This window comes from Phyllostomus discolor, chromosome 1 (assembly GCF_004126475.2).
Source record: "Phyllostomus discolor isolate MPI-MPIP mPhyDis1 chromosome 1, mPhyDis1.pri.v3, whole genome shotgun sequence".
Lineage (NCBI taxonomy): Eukaryota > Metazoa > Chordata > Mammalia > Chiroptera > Phyllostomidae > Phyllostomus > Phyllostomus discolor.
Window position 1 is genome coordinate 217,080,664 of NC_040903.2, and position 15,329 is coordinate 217,095,992.

At 64.9% G+C, this 15,329-nt stretch overlaps 1 protein-coding gene across 1 annotated transcript in view; it reads right to left on the reverse strand.

Annotated features, from left to right (window-relative positions):
* The window catches only part of CDC42BPB (CDC42 binding protein kinase beta), a 64,389-nt gene that overhangs the window by 31,414 nt on the left and 17,646 nt on the right, over positions 1-15,329 (reverse strand). Inside the window, 5 exon segments of the mRNA XM_036014125.1 lie at positions 882-975; positions 2,011-2,159; positions 3,198-3,293; positions 6,725-6,808; positions 7,798-7,889. Coding sequence (XP_035870018.1) covers positions 882-975; positions 2,011-2,159; positions 3,198-3,293; positions 6,725-6,808; positions 7,798-7,889 — 515 coding nt within the window.

Sequence of the window (15,329 nt, forward strand, 5' to 3'; positions counted from 1 at the left end):
GGGGAAGGACCGCGGCCTCCCTTGGGGCATGTCCAGAAGAGAGCCCAGGAGACAGGGCAGCACCCGGGGTGGCTGGAGCGAGTCGGCCTGGAGCGCCGCCTCCGACACGTGCCGGGCGCGCTTCCCACCCCCGGGGGCCGCGGGAGCCCCGCACGGGCAGCAGAGCACTGGGCGCCAGGGGTAACCGCTCGGGGTACGCGTGCAGGACCGTCGTCAGGAACGAGCAGGTCTGGCTTTGCAGAGAGGAAGTGAGTGACTCTCCCTGCTTCTCCTAAAACACCATCACCTCGGGTCGTGCCCCTGGACCTGAGCAGGCGGCAGGACGGAAGGACCGGAAGGACGGCCTGGCCCGGAGAGCAGGCCCCTCAGACTGCGCTCGGTGCAGGCGCCGCGCCCCGGAGGTCGGCGCTGGACAGTGGCCACAAGAAGGTGCGCAGACAGAGCCCCGAGGCTGGGAGCCCCTTCCTGGGCGTGTCGGGGCAGTGCCACCGAGGACCCCATCTCCAGGGCCACACTGCCCGCAGGGAGAGCCCCTGGCTGACAGGAAGTCCTCGTGCCCAGACAGGGCGGCAGGTGACTCCTGCCGTCCGCCCCACTCGACGGCCCAAACGGGGCGCTTTGCGGAAGCTCCGGGAGCCGCCCCTCGGCCCAGGGTTGGCCGGCCTGCCGCTGCCGGGGGCCCGCGCACAGCCGACGACCCCGACTTCCGGAGGCACCTGGCAACCTCGGTGAACACCCACTCCTCGACGGGTCTGCCTTAACTCGCACTGGTAGAGGGGGTTCCTGAACTTCACCCCAACTGGAACGTGCAGCCCGTTCCCACCACAAGCAGCCCCGGAACCAGACAGAAGACACCCCCCCCCCCCCCGGAAGACACCTACGGTCCCGTCGTCGCTCATCTTCAGGCAGGACCCGAAGTCGGCCAGGCGGATGTGGCCGTTCACGTCCAGCAGGACGTTGTCCGGCTTGATGTCCCTGTCGGCAGAACAGGCACACACGTTACCGTCCGCACGCGCCGCGCCGGCCGGCGGGCCCCGACTCACAGCGAGGCCGCCAGCCAGCACCAACAGGCCCCTGTGCGCCTGTGTCCCCGCACAGCACGCGCTCACGCCACGAAGGAGCAGGAAGCACAGAGACCAGGTGAGGGGGTGGGGGCGGGCATGGAGGGTCGGGGGAGAGGTGAGCAGGCCACGGCCATCACCAACCCTCCAGGGCCCCAGCCTGCACGTCACAGACAGACACAGGGATGGCCGGGCGGCCTGCCAGGGACAGGGCAGCTGGTGGAGGGCAGCAGCGGTCACACACCCTGCCTCCCCACCCTGCGGCCCCCCTGCCGGGCTGTGCACCTGCAAGCACGGGCGGGCGCGGGGAGGGCTCCGGGTGAGCTCCTCTGACCCGACAGCGTGAGAAGGGGGCGTCCCCACGTGGAGCACAAGCGTGGCCGCAGAAGCACAACTCCCACGAGCCAAGCGTGGGCTCCAGGGCCGGCCCCATGCGAGAAGAGGAGCAGGGCCCGCTCCTCACCAACACACGGGATCCGAGGGCCACGTCCCACCCAGAAGAGGACCCAAAGGCCAAAGCAGCCTACACGGCCCCCCAGCCCCTCCCAAGCCCAACACCCTTTGGTAAGCATCTGTGGGAGCTGGACACCACAGGCCCCCCGGGGCTGGCCAGAGGAGGAGCTGAGCGGAGACGGGGGCAGGGGGGCGGGGGGCCGAGTGAGGCTCCGAGGTGTGCAGGAGAGAGGGCGGCAGCGTCTGCTCCATCAGGACTGGGGGGGGGGGGGCTGGCGCTGACGAGCACGGCTCACGGCAGCGCAGTCGAGCCGCCGCCTGCAGGCGCGGGGCGCTCAAGAGGCCGCCTGGGCCAGCAGCGTGCACACGGCGGCGGCGGCAGGAGCAGCAGGAGCAGCAGCGCAGCGCCGGCACGGGGTGCGCGGCCTCTCAGAGCAGGCTGGCCCCGGGGCGCCCCGGCCCCGGCCCCGCGGGTCGGGGGGGCGGCGGCGGTCACCTGTGCACGTAATGCAGCTGGTGGACGGAGTCGATGGCCAGCACCATCTCCCCGACGTAGAACCGCGCCATGTCTTCCGGCAGCCTGTCCTCGAACTTGCTGAGCAGGGTGAGCAGGTCGCCGCCCACGTAGTAATCCATCACCAGGTACTACAGCGCGGGGGGGGGGGGGGGACAGCGTTCAGTCACCCCCACACCTGACCCCCGAGTCTGCCTGGGCCGCCGGCGTCCCGGCTGCTCCCGCCCCCCAGCGTCCCCCTCGGCACACACACCCGGCGTGTCCCATCACCGCCGCGGTCCCTGGCCATGCGTCCAGCACAGAGACCAGGCGGTCCCCCGGGACAGGTGTGACCGCGGCAGACAGACCGCAGGGCGCTCGGAGGCGGCCCAGAGCAGGAGCACGCAAACGGCCCGCCAGGTCGGCAGGGCTCAGGGAGGACCCCCCAGGCCCCCGAGTCACGGGAAGGGGACACCGACCAGGGCAGGGGAACTGGCCCCGGTCACACAGAACTGGCAGCTCTGACCAGAAGGGTGGACTCGTCAACCAATGGGAGGGCACCTGCTCAGGGGTCCCCGCCCCCGGGAGAACCAGAAAGTCTCCTGATCACGCAGAAATCGGCCGAGAGGAGAAGCTCCCCGGCTGCCGGGCACCTGCCTGTCTGGCCGAGAGCACAGAGCCAGTCCCTCGGCTTACCTGCCCTCACCTGGAAGGCCAAGGGGAAGGGGGCCTGGGGCTGTGGAGCCCCCAGCAGGGGCATTTCCCAGAGGGCCCAGGACGGTGAGACAGCCACCGCCAGACCTGGGTGCTGCTGAGCCTCAGGGCCTGCTGGAGGGGCTGGCGGTCCCAGCCCTGCGGGCACCGCCCTCCCGTGTGCCGGCTTCTCCTCAGGAGGCGGGGGCTCTGCCCTGAGCAGTAGCTCTTCAGTGGGGAGGGGCCGCTGCTGCCGCCCTGACGAGCACTCAGGGACCCTGTTTACTGGGCCTGCACCAGCCACCGGCCCCGGCACCTGGCACCTGCCCTTCGGGCCCCACGACTCCGCCCGGGACCTGGTCCCCGTCGACCGCCCCCGCCCCCCACCCTGCTTCACAGGGCGGCCCCGCTAGAGGGACACAGCAGCGAGGAGCCAGGCGCACACGGTGTCCACCACGGCACTGCCCCGCCCCCTGAGGAAGAGGCACCCCGCCTACCAGGTAGTTCTCGTCCTGGAAGGCGTAGTGCAGGGTGGTGATCCACTGGCAGTCCCCGTTCACCAGCACGTCGCGCTCCTCCCGGAAGCAGGCCGTCTGCAGGGCAGCGGGGGCGTCACTCGGCCCTGGCACCCGCCCCGCCCAGACCCAGACCCGCGTCTCCCCCCCACCCCGCCCCTGCGGTCAGCAACTGCTTCCTGGCGGGGCCCTCCCGCCCGGCATCACACGACCCCCTACACCAGGCCAGCCGCCCGGGGTGTCTGCCTGCCACAGCCTGGCACCCCAGCAGCCACACGGCTGGCAGGACAGGCACACACCTGCTTACTCACGGGGTGGGGGGGGGGTGGTTCTAAGGGACGAGGTTGCTCTGAGGACACCGGTGCACGCGCCCTGACAGGGCCCCACAGGAAGGCCCGGGGCCTGGAGCACGCGGGCACAGACCGACTGACAGGCTGTGGTGTGTGCTCCCTGAGCGCTCCAGTGCACGGGTGGCGCCTGCGTTCAACAGTGCCCACGGGCGGGCCAGGGTGGGGCGACAGGGAGCCCTCCCACGCTGCGGGCGCCACCATGAATCAGCAGCCGCTGTGGGAACCACACAGACACTCCTCGGAGAATTAAAAATAGAGTTCCCACACGACTCAGCAATGGCACTTCTCAATATTTACCCAAAACACCGAAAAACACGACTTCAAAAGAGTGTGCGCACCCATGCCTGTGCAGCACTGTCCACAGCAGCCGAGACCTGGGGACCACCCAGCGGAGGCGGGGCCCATGTGCCCGACGGGGTCGCTCGGCCACGGAGAGGAGCGAGGGCCTGCCGCTCGCAGCAGCTCCAGAGGGCGTCTGCCCAGGGAGGCCGGTCAGACAGCGGAGGACACACACCGTGTGGCCTCACTCGCAAGTGACTCGACAAAGCAGAAGTGCGCCCACGGGTGCCAGGAACACGCGGACAGTGGCCAGAGGGGGGCACAGGAAGCAGGCCATGGGCAGGGCACAGGGGTGGTTACCCAGAGGGAGGGGAGTGACTGAGGGGAGCCAAGGGGCACTTTTAAAGAATTAAAGTGCCCTGGCTGGCGTAGCTCAGTGGATTGAGCGCCGACCTGTGAACCAAAGCATCGCAGGTTCGATTCCCAGTCAGGGCACATGCCCAGGTTGCAAGCCAGGTCCCCAGCAACTGCACATTGCTGTTTCTCTCTCTCTTTCTCCTTCTCCCTCTCCATCTCTCTCTCCCTCCCTTCCTTCCCTCTCTAAAGATAAAATGAGTAAAACCTTTAAAAAAAAATAAAAAAAAGTAACCAGGTCTTTGGCATCCAATGAAAACAACACGTCCCCTCATCGAGCGTCTCACAGGACACGTGCACCCTCAGATGTGAAACATGTGGGTGCGGAAGCACCCCCGGGGGCCCCGCGTGCAGGGCGCCGGGCAGCGCGTGGCCTGTCCTCCCGTCCGGGCCCCACCACGGCCTCCAGGACTCGCCTCTTCTACGGGACTCTCCGCTCTGAGCTCCCTTCAGACAGGTGGGACTGAGGAGGGCGTGTCCTGGCGCAGGAACCAGGGGCAGAGACCGTGCCCGCAGGGGCCTCCAGCCTCGGGCCGGGGGGGGGGGGGGCTGCCCCTGGGGGGTCCCCAGCACCCGCCTGTCCACATGCAGAGCGAAGCCTGTGTCTGCACTGGGGTGCGGCATGGCGGCTCCCACAGGGAGCACACGCATTCTTCAGCAGGGTTGTTTTGTTCTAACGGCTTTTACTATTTTTTTTTATGACCAGGAAAGCCGAACTGGAAGCCAGCCGGGTCTGCTACACGTTCCAGCCGTGCGCGGCTCCGCACCCCCGCCGTCGCCCCTGCCGCCTTCTCTCTCCGCGTCACCGTCCCTGCACTGAAGCAGCAGACGACTCTGACGCACTCGCGTGGTGAGGAGAAAACCGCCGCTCCCTGGTCTTGGGGCTGTCACAACTTTACTTTTTTTGAGAGAGAGGGGAAGGGGGGAGGATAGAGAGGGAGAGAAACACCAGTGTGCAGTTGCTTCTCGCACACCCCCTACTGGGGACCCGGCCTGCAACCCAGGCCTGTGCCCTGCCTGGGAATCGAACCAGCGACCCTTGGCTTCGCAGGCCAGCACTCAGTCCACTGAGCCACACCAGCCAGGGCTGTCAGGACTGTTAAAGCTGAAGCACACACAGAGGCTTCAGCGGTTACCTAACACGGCCCGTTAAACGTGGCTCGGCTGTCTTCTCCCACAGTCAGCCACTCCCGTGAAAACATAACCTGGAGCGGCATGTGCTCCCCCACTTTCTCCCCTGCAAACAGCCACACCGCAGCAGCCCGGCCTTCGCCCCAGGGCCCGTGGCCACGTGAGTGAGGACAGACACTGGGCTGACGCGGCAGGGGGTGAGGACTGGAGGAGGGCGGAGGCGGCTGGGGGGTGCTCGGAGGCCGCAGAAGGAGCTGGGCCGGGGCAGAGCCTAGGGCGACCCGCAGCCCGCCGACCTGCCTGGCTGGGCATCGCATGGGCGTGAGACCCGAAGCAGGTGCTGCAGCAGGGGCGGGAGGGGTGAGGGGTGGAGCAGCCCTCGTGGTTCAGACACGGTGGGCCTGAGACCTGCTGCAGGGCACTCGTGGGTGGGCTGCAGGGGTGGCAACCTGAAGCTCAGGACAGCGACCCCACTGACGGGGCTGCACAGTCACCTGCCGGAGGCAGGAGCGACCACGGGCAGGTGAGGATTCCAGACCAGAATAAGAACGGGCGGGCCCCGTAAGATTACAGAGAGGGTCCAGAGGGAGAGGACGAGGACCAGAAACCAGAGGAGGGGCTCCCAAAAGCAGGGGGGGGCCCAATCCAGAGGGACCACCAGGCAACAGCGGGGGGGTGCTAAGGGTGTGCTGGTGGGGGGGCTGCATGAGAGGGCAAGGGCAGGTCAGGAAGGGCAAGCCCAGGGGTTACCTGGCAGCACGGCCCGGCCTGGGAAGGCAGGCCTCTTGGCCCTGGGGTGGTGGAGGAGCGTGGGGGGAGGGGTACACTCTGAGGGGAGGGGTGCAGATGGAGGCCGAAGCAGAGGAGGAGGTGCTGGGGGTGAGTCTGCAGATGCCCCGAGAGAGGGCCCGGGTGGCCTCCCCAGCCTCAGCAGCGGCCCAGCTCGGGCTGGGCAGAGGGCGCTGGGCGTGAGCAGCCGCCACAGGGGCGCACAGGGAGCAAGAGAGAGGACCAGACCGCCCAGCAGGAGTTGCCCACTGTTACTGATGGCCTCCGCCCGCCTCTGAGAGGGAGCACAGAGTCGTTCCTGCACCCAAGCGGGCTCCGGGTTTCAACCCCTCCTTCTGCACACGCAGCAGCACGGAGAGACACGCCTAAAACTCCCGTGGAGCTTCGCTCTGTCCTCAGGGCGAACACCACTCTGGCCCACAGAAGGGGGGGGACGGGGACTCTCAGGTGGGACCCGGGGGACATGTGTGATCACCGAGGCAGAGCAGCAGCCGCCCAGGGGCCCAGGCTCCCCCGGACGGCGGGTCTCGCTCACGCCGCGCTCACCTCCGCTCTCTTAAGCATCTCCCACTTGTTGAGGATCTTCATGGCGTAAATCCGTTCCGTGTTCTTCATTTTGACCACAGCGACCTGGAATACACATGGGGTTTCAGCAAAGCGCACCGTCACAAAACTGCAGTGAAATCTTGCCTGGACCCCCTGAAGAACGAGCTGCAAGGGAACTCAGGTTTTCGTGTAAATGAGGATTTGCCCTGTGAAGCCCCAAAACGTGATTTTAGCCACACAACAGCTTGAACGCTCACACCTGCTCCGGTGAAAAGAAACCCTCAGTGCTGAGCACAGGGTGTGTGGGGGGTTCACTGAACACACTCCGAATGGAGTCAGACACAGGGCACTCAGCATGCTGGCTGTCAGTCACACGCTTCACAGTACAATCACACACCACCTCTTCCAGGAAGTCCTCTCGGACTGCCTGGCCCCCGCTAATCTCGAATGAGCTCTTTAGTCACCACCCACACCAGGTGTGATGTTTGCACCATCACAGGCGCTTTCTACCTTCCATAAACCTGTTGTCGCGAGGCCTAAGTCTCCACCCGAAACTCTGAGCTGCATACGGGCAGTGACAGTAGCTCCTGCGAGAAGACAGAGCTTCCGGCTGCCAGGGGCAGGCAGCCACACAGCATGCACGAAGCAGAGTTCAGCAGCAACCCGCCGCCTAGCTTTCTGAACACGGGGCGAGGGCGCGTGCCCTCATCGAGTGGAGGCGGCACACGCCGGGCAGGCTGCCTGCTTCCCACGCCAGGCGGCCGGACTCGAAGCTGGAGCCGGCACGGCCCCCGGCAGCAGCCGCAGACGAGGAGAACCGCCGTGATTACACCGCTGTGCGTTGTACACGAAATTTCCAACTGACACACGGGCTTTCAGACAACGTGTCCGCAAGAACCCCTTGGGGCCTGAAGGGTGTCTGGGGTAACCCGCCAGGCACAGGCCCCGAGTCCAGGTTCCTCTCCCCAATACCCCCCACCCCCCCAGACTGCGTGCAGGCACCCTCCGGCCGCCGCCCCAGCCCCCGCCCCGCCCCAGGCCGCGCTGGCAGAAGGGAGGGGAGCGGGTCTCACCTCGCCGAAGGCGCCGCGCCCGATGACCTTGATGATCTCGAAGTCCTCCCGGCGCAGCTGCATGTCCCTCACCAGCTGCGTGAACGGTCTGGCTGGGGTGCGAGGAGGCAAAACCGACAGTTCAGTGAACTGGCACTACACGGAAATTTGACTGAGATATTCCAGCTAAGTTACACTTTTTATAGGAAAACGCTTCTTAGACAAATCCTTTAAAACACGCGTGCTGCCTGGGAGTTCTGGAGCGTGAGCCCGCACACGGGGTGAAGGGGTGTGCGTGCACCACCAGCGCACGCACGCCCCACCCCCCTCACAACCAACACCGTTGCCGCAGAGGGTCCCGGCTGAAGACCCCGGACGGCGAGACCCACCTGCCAACCACCACCCGAGCGGCTACGGCGCGTTCCTGTCCGCCCCGCAGCAGCTGCGACGGACACGCTCGCCAGGTGAGCGACCGCCGAGCTCACCTGGCCCCAAGGCTCAGCTCGGGGTGTCCTTGGGAAACGCAAGGGGCCGTGTGCCCCCAGCAGCCCCACCACATGCTGCCCCTCTCCCAGGTCAAGTGTGTTTATCACCCTTATTCTAAGGAGAAGGAAAAACGGAGCCAGAGTTCTTGGGGAGCAAACCCCCAAGCAAATCACGTCCCCCCAGAAGCTGTGAATGTGGCCTACTCGGAAACGGGGTCTTGGCTGATGTCCCCACACCGACCCGGGGCAGGGCAGGGCAGAGCCCTGGATCTGGCGGGAACGCAGGCCCCACACAGAGAGGGAACGGGGCCCCAGCGGGGGAAGGGCCGGGGGAGACGGAGGCTCGGAGCGGAGCGGCCCAGGGACCCAAGTTCCGCCTTCTGAGACGTGATTTGAAGCTATTAAGGAAGAAGAGGCGCGGGAAGACCCCTTGGCCCTCCCATGACCTGCACCTCAGGGACTGCCCGTCAGCCCCTGACGAAGCTGTCAGAGCAGAGAAGAGACCACCGGTGCCACCGGGGGGACACACTGCCCTCTCTGAAGGAGGGTGTGGAGGAGCGGGGCCGGGGCGGAGACCAGCGGGAGCCCCCCAGCCCGCAGCCCTGCCCTGCCCTGCGCGGAAGCACGTGCACGTGTGACGGGCCCAGCAGGACGGGGAGGGAGCGGCAGCGCGGGAGGGAGACCTGAGGTCCGGCCTCCTGGGCGCCGCGTGAGGGGCGCCCGGGGGCGTGGGGAAGGTCAGGCCAACACAAACCCACCACAGCCCAAGACCTCCTGGCCCGTGGCTCTGAAGGGACGACACCAGTGCAGACCCCCGTCCTGCACCCAAAGGCCGCTGTGGGGGAGGGCAGGAGGGGGGAGTGGGGAGCGGATGGGGGGACAAGTGGTGACAGAAAAACGCCGCAGTCTCTCCTACAACAGTGCCTACCTAACCTATGAGTGCCCTAACCTATGAGTACCCTATGAGGCTTAGTTACAGGTTCTAAAAGGTATCGGAACCCATGGAACATTTGTCAAGCACCTACTTTTTGCCGAGAACTACCGTCGGCGGTACGGACAGATCTGCCGACAAACAGAAATCGCTGCCTGGATGGAGCTCACGTGTCAGTGGAGCTCACACAGAAAAGGAGCAAGTCGATGACACAGAAAGTAACAAATCGTTTGGACAAAAACAGCCCGGGGACACTGGGGATGTGGTGGGGCGGGAGGCTGGACAGTCCCCGGGTGCTGGGGGCCGGGACAGCAGCCCTGGGGCGGTGGGAATGGGGAGGCCCCAACTGGGCTGTGACAGCGGGGCCCGCAGGTCCAGTGTGCGGGTGGAGACCACCCACGGGCCGCGCTGGCCCCCACCTGCCCACTCCAGGAGGTGGGGGGCAGGGCCGGGGCGGGGTGACACCGAGGGGGCAGCCAGGCGAGTGGGCACGGACTCCAGAGAAGGGCTGGGCTCCAGCTGTGGGTCCAGGGCACAGGGCACATGGCTGCCCTCAGGGCCACGGCTGGGACACGACCCCGGGGGTCAGCGTGGCCCGAGGCGCCCAGGAGCACCCGGCTCCGCCGCAGGCAGCCAGGGCTCCCGCTGGACAACCGACTCCTGGGTGCTGCCCTGGGGCACCCCCACGGCTGGACACCAGCAGCTCGAGGGAGAGCAGCAGAGACCAAGTGAGGACTGGAGGAGAGAGGGGGGGAGGGCAGACGGTGGGAACGGACACGCTCCCCTCGAGCACAGAGAGTGCCCACCCGGGTGAGACCCTCGACACCCTTTCCACAGAGGGGTTGTCTTGTCTGTTTTGTTAGAGCCACCGTCTCAGAGTGGACGGAATGCCAGTCCCCTCCAAACCAGCCCCCGCACGGGAAGGAGGAGCCGGCCGGCCAAGGACGGGGACAGCAGGAGCGTTGCTGAGCTCACAGGCCGCGACGGAAAGGTCCCCTTCCCGGACCGGGAGCTGACCATCAGCTGCAGCCGGGAGGTTCCACGGTCAGTGCCCCCCGCTTCACTGAACCGCCCACGGGACACGGCCCCTTCCCTGAACGCACGTGAGCGCACCCGCTGGGCGCATGGCTGCGCCCCAGGACTCGGCTGCCCCGCCCACCCCCAGGACAGCCGCTCCCCACGCGCGGCAGGCCCCTCCCACCGCCCCCGCCCCTCGGGGGCATTTGGGGGGGAGCCGGGGAGAAACCGGTGATCTTACTGGTTTCTCTGTGGTTTTCGCTAGTCTTTCTCTCTCTACTGAGGGCGGAGCAGAGGCTTCCATCTCGGCAGGGAACCCCCCCCCCCCCCCCCCCGGGCGCCGAGCCAGCCCCGGGACGACGCACGCGCGGACCTCAGGCGCCGTGAAGACCGGCCGCGACGACCGAGCGGCTTCCGCGTTCAGCAGCGCAGCGCGGCGGCCGCCCCAGAGACGGCGTCCACGCCGCAGCCGGCGCCTCACAACCCCGGGGCCGACCAACTCCGCCCGCAGCGCTCCGCTCCGCTCACGGAGCCAAGGGTGACGCGCGCGTGGCCGGCACCGAGCACGGGGAGGGGGCCGCCCCCGGCCCACCACCGGCGAGCGGACACGGGAAGGGAGCTCAGCGGCGGGGCTGCGGCGGGATAGGCAGTCTCGGAGGAGGCCCCGGCCCGCCCCTGCACGGAGCCAGGGCCGCGCTCACTGCGGTGCGGGGGCCGGCGGGGCAGGAAGGGCGTGGGCGACAAGGACGGGGCAGCGGACGTCCCTTCCTCCCAGGACGCCCCCTGCTTCGCCTGTGTGGGACGGACTCACTCTTCCCGCCTCCCCGACCCCGCGTCGGAGCCTGGCCGGCACACCTCCGGGAGACTCGGACCCCAGGACCCCAGGCTGCGCCGAGGACCCCGACGAAACGGGGTCCACGCGGGAAACCACGGCTCGGCGGGGGCGGGGGTGGAGCGAGGAGTGAAAGGCACAGCGTCAGCAAGTTCACACATCCAAGGGAAGCAGCTCAACTCCAGGAACTGGTCATCTGGGGAGATTTTCATGTCTCTTGAAATTTTACTTATTTATTTTTAGAGGAAGGAGAAGGGAAGGAGGAAGAGAGGGAGAGAAACACTGATGAGAGAGAGACACTGATCAGCTGCCTCTTCTACGTGCTGGGCCGAGGACAGGACTCCAAACCCAGGCAGCGCCCTGACCGGGAATCGAACCGGTAACCTTCGGTTTATGGGAGGACACCCAACCCTCGGAGCCACAGTGGTCAGGGCACTGATTCGGGGGAATTTTTAGCAACGAAATAACACCCACCAACTTCCTGTTACGACCAGTTCCCACATGTGACGAGGTCCCACTCAGGAGACACGAGAAGGGAGACCGGGACTTAGGACGGCAGGTCCGTGAGTGGTGGTCTCACCAAGGCGTCGATGGAGTGCTGGGGGCCTTAGCTCTCATCCTGTCGATCAGCTTGTGGTCAGCTGGCCATTGACACCTGTCGTTCTGCTCCAAGTCACAGACCCATCAGCGGCATGAAGTCAGGACTTGCTGTGCTTGAAGTTTCTGTCACTCTCACCCTGGCTGGCGTAGCTCAGTGGATTGAGCATCGCAGGTTCGATTCCCAGTCAGGGCACATGCCTGGGTTGCAGGCCACGGCCCCCAGCAACCACACATTGATGTTTCTCTCTGTCTTTCTCCCTCCCTTCCCTCTCTAAAAATAAATAAGATTTAAAAAAATTTCTGTCACTCTCCTCCACCCCCAGTATTTGTAAGATACCAGGTCCACCCCCACCGCTACTTCCTGAACACCCCCCCCCCCCCCCCGCCGTGTGCCGGGGACGTCACGGAACAACCTCCAAAACCTGCCGGAGAAACGCTGTTGTCTGCTCCTGATAAATAACCGAGGAAACACAGCCCCAGTCCACAGAAACCCTTGGTGTTGTCATCCCCTGGTCATTCATTCTCACTTCCCCCACGTGTGACTCTTCGTGGTGCTCCCGGCTCTAAACGTTTCCAGCTTTACACTTGGAACTTACATAACTGTATTAACCGGCGTCACCCCACGGATCTAACGAATGAAGTTACTGAACTTAAGTAACTCGCTTTCAGCTTCAGTTTTCAACACCAGAGGAGGAACTGGCCCCGCTTGCCCTTGCCGCCATGACCCAGGCGACAGGCGGGCAGCACGTCACCGACTCCGTGGCGCTCCCTTCCCGCGCGGCAGACGGCAGCCGCTGTGACTCCCTCCCGCGGAGCGCGGCCGCGGCACGGACCCTCCGCGGCGGCCAGCAGAGCCGGCACCGTTGTGGCCACAGGCGAGCTGCATCACTCAAGTTCTCCGAACACCGGTTATCCAAGTAAACAGTCTCCCACTCGCTTCTGAACAGAGTGTTCACCACGCACCCGCCCCATTCGTGCTCACGGCTACTAAGCTAACAAGGACCCTGTCATGCCCATCAGGAGGATCCCAGAATGGGCACCGCAGCTTTATTCACAACTGTCAAAAACCGATTACACCCCCGGCTGGTGGGGCTCTGTGGATGGAGCGCCGGCCTGCGCATCAAAAGGTCGTCGACGGTTCGATTCCCAGTCAGGGCGCATGCCTGGGTTGAGGGCTGCATTCCCAGTAGGGGGCGCTCGAGAGGCAATCACACGTTAATGTTTCCTTCTCTCCCTTCCACTCTCCCTCTTTAAAAATAAATAAAATCTTTAAAACAAAAAACAATTCCAGTCCTGGCTGGTGTGGCTCAGTGGGCTGGGCATCGTCCTGCAAACCCCAAGATTGCCAGTTCGATCCCCAGTCAGGGCACCCACCTGAGTAGCAGGTCAGGTCCCCAGGTGGACACATGGGAGAGGCAGCCTAGAGAAACACACACCGACGTTTCTCTCCCTGTCTTTCTCCCTGGCGCCCCCTCTGACAGTAAATACAATCTTAAAGACAAACAAACAAACGGTTCACTCACAGGAGGACGAACCACCGGCAGGATTCGTGTGGCGGGGGCCGCCCAGCAGCCCCAGCAGCGAGCACAGACCCCTGTCGCCTGCATCCCCGAGGGCCCTCAGGAACAGCCCGAAGCACAAGAAGCCAGACGCAGAACACAGTGCAACCCCCCCCCAAGCCCCGTGTGACCTGCACCCCCCCCCGCCCCCCCGAGACAGCTCAGTGGGAAAAGAAGTCTCTTCCACCAACGGGGCCGGCGCCTGCACCTCCGCCTGCAACAGAACCAGCACGGCCCCGGCTCACACACCCATCGAAAACTTACTCAGAATGAATCAAAGGTGCAAAAGAGCTAGACCGGTAAAAGTCTTAGAAGAAAGTGCAGGTGTAATGAATATTTGTGACCTTGGGTTAGGGAAGGGACTCTTAAATGTGAAACCAAAAACACAGCATTTTTTTAAACTGGACTTCATCAAAACTAAAAATGTTTGTGCTTCACAAGACACCACTAAGGAAATGAAAGGACGAGCCAGAAAATGAAGAAAAATGTGCTAATTCACGTGTCTGATAGGGGACTTGTATCCCAAACACACTAAAAACTCCTGCAGTCCACGAACAAAACGACAGCCCAGAGGAAGAACGGGCGGATGACCCGAACAGGCACTTCTCCAGAGACGACGTATGGAAGGAAGGCTGACGAACACGTGAAATGCTGGCCAACACCACAGGCCACCACGGACACGCAAACCAAGCCCCGTGGGGCGCCACTGCCCACCCGCCAGCATGGCTGTGACAGACGGACAGACAGGCAGGCGGCACGAGCTGGCGGGGAGCTGGCAAACAGGAGCCCCCCCTCCCGCCCTGCTCCGAGGAGGGTCAGGGAAGGACGGAGGCAGTGTCCCAGGACACCGAGCAACCCCACCCCCAGGCGCGTGCCCCGCAGAGGTGGAGACGCACAGCCACGCCAGCACTCACGGCGGCACTGCGCAGAGCAGCCACGGGCCAGAGGCGGCTCTGACGTCTGCGCACCGGGAAGCGGGTCGGCCAGACGCGGCCCCGACGCTCGGTGGGGGGGGGGGGGGGGGGTGTCTTCGGGCCACAGAAAGGGAACGCTGCACGCTACGAGCACGGACCTCACACGCACTGCGCCGAGTACAGGAGCCCGTCGCAGAGGACCACGCACCGTGTGGTCCCATCACACGGAACGCCCAGAGCAGGCGAGTCCACGGGGACGGAAAGCAGGGGCCGGGGGCGGCAGGGGTGGGTGTGGGGTTTCTCTCAGAGGCGGTAGAAGGCGCCGGCATTAGACGGTAGTGGTGGCTGCCCAACTCTGAATGTGTTAGGAGTAAGCCCTGGCCGGTGTGGCTCAGTGCACTGGGTGCCGGCCTGTGAGCCAAAGGCTCTCGGGGTCAATCCCCGGTCGGGCACAGGCCTGGGTTGGGGGCCAGGTCCCCAGCTGGGGTACGTGAGAGACAACCGACTGATCTATCTCTCGCACAACGATGTTTCCCTGCCCCTCTTTCTCCCTCCCGTCCCTTCTCTCTAAAAATAAATAAATAAAACCTTTAAAAACAAATAAAACCACCGAACTGTGCCCTTGAAAAGAACACCGAGTTTACGACAGGCACAGCTGGCCTGTGGTGCGTGTCCCAGCCACGCCTGCCACTCCGGGGAGGGCCGCCCCCAGGGAGGGCAGAGGGGCCACCCCAGAGCCCGCCCAGCCCAGGACTCTCCCCCGAGTTTGTCTCGCCAGCGCCTTCACGGGGCCCCTGGACCAAGTACGCCAGGACGGGAAGCCTTGTTCAACAGGGCCCTTACTTATTTCTCAACACACTGACCTTGAAAACCCTCAAAACAAATGCACACCAGGATTTAGGAAAAAACCCAGCAGACATGCTGAGGCCAGTAGAACCCTAGTTGAAACCATTCTCATCGAAGTTCGTAACAAAACCTCCCGGAGCCAAAGAGCGAATGACCTTGACCCCATGGTTCGAGGCCCTTTCCGTGGCGACCCTCCCTCACCCACAACTCCTTCGAGCTCTGTGTTTCCGCACAGGGAATTCCTACCAAAATTACACGCACCTCCTGGAACCTGACCCTGTGCTAGACACCCGAGGCTGAAAGGAATGCCAGCGGGCAGCCCCCGCGGCCAGACAGGAGGGAGAGACGAGCACTCCCCGCGGCAACCGC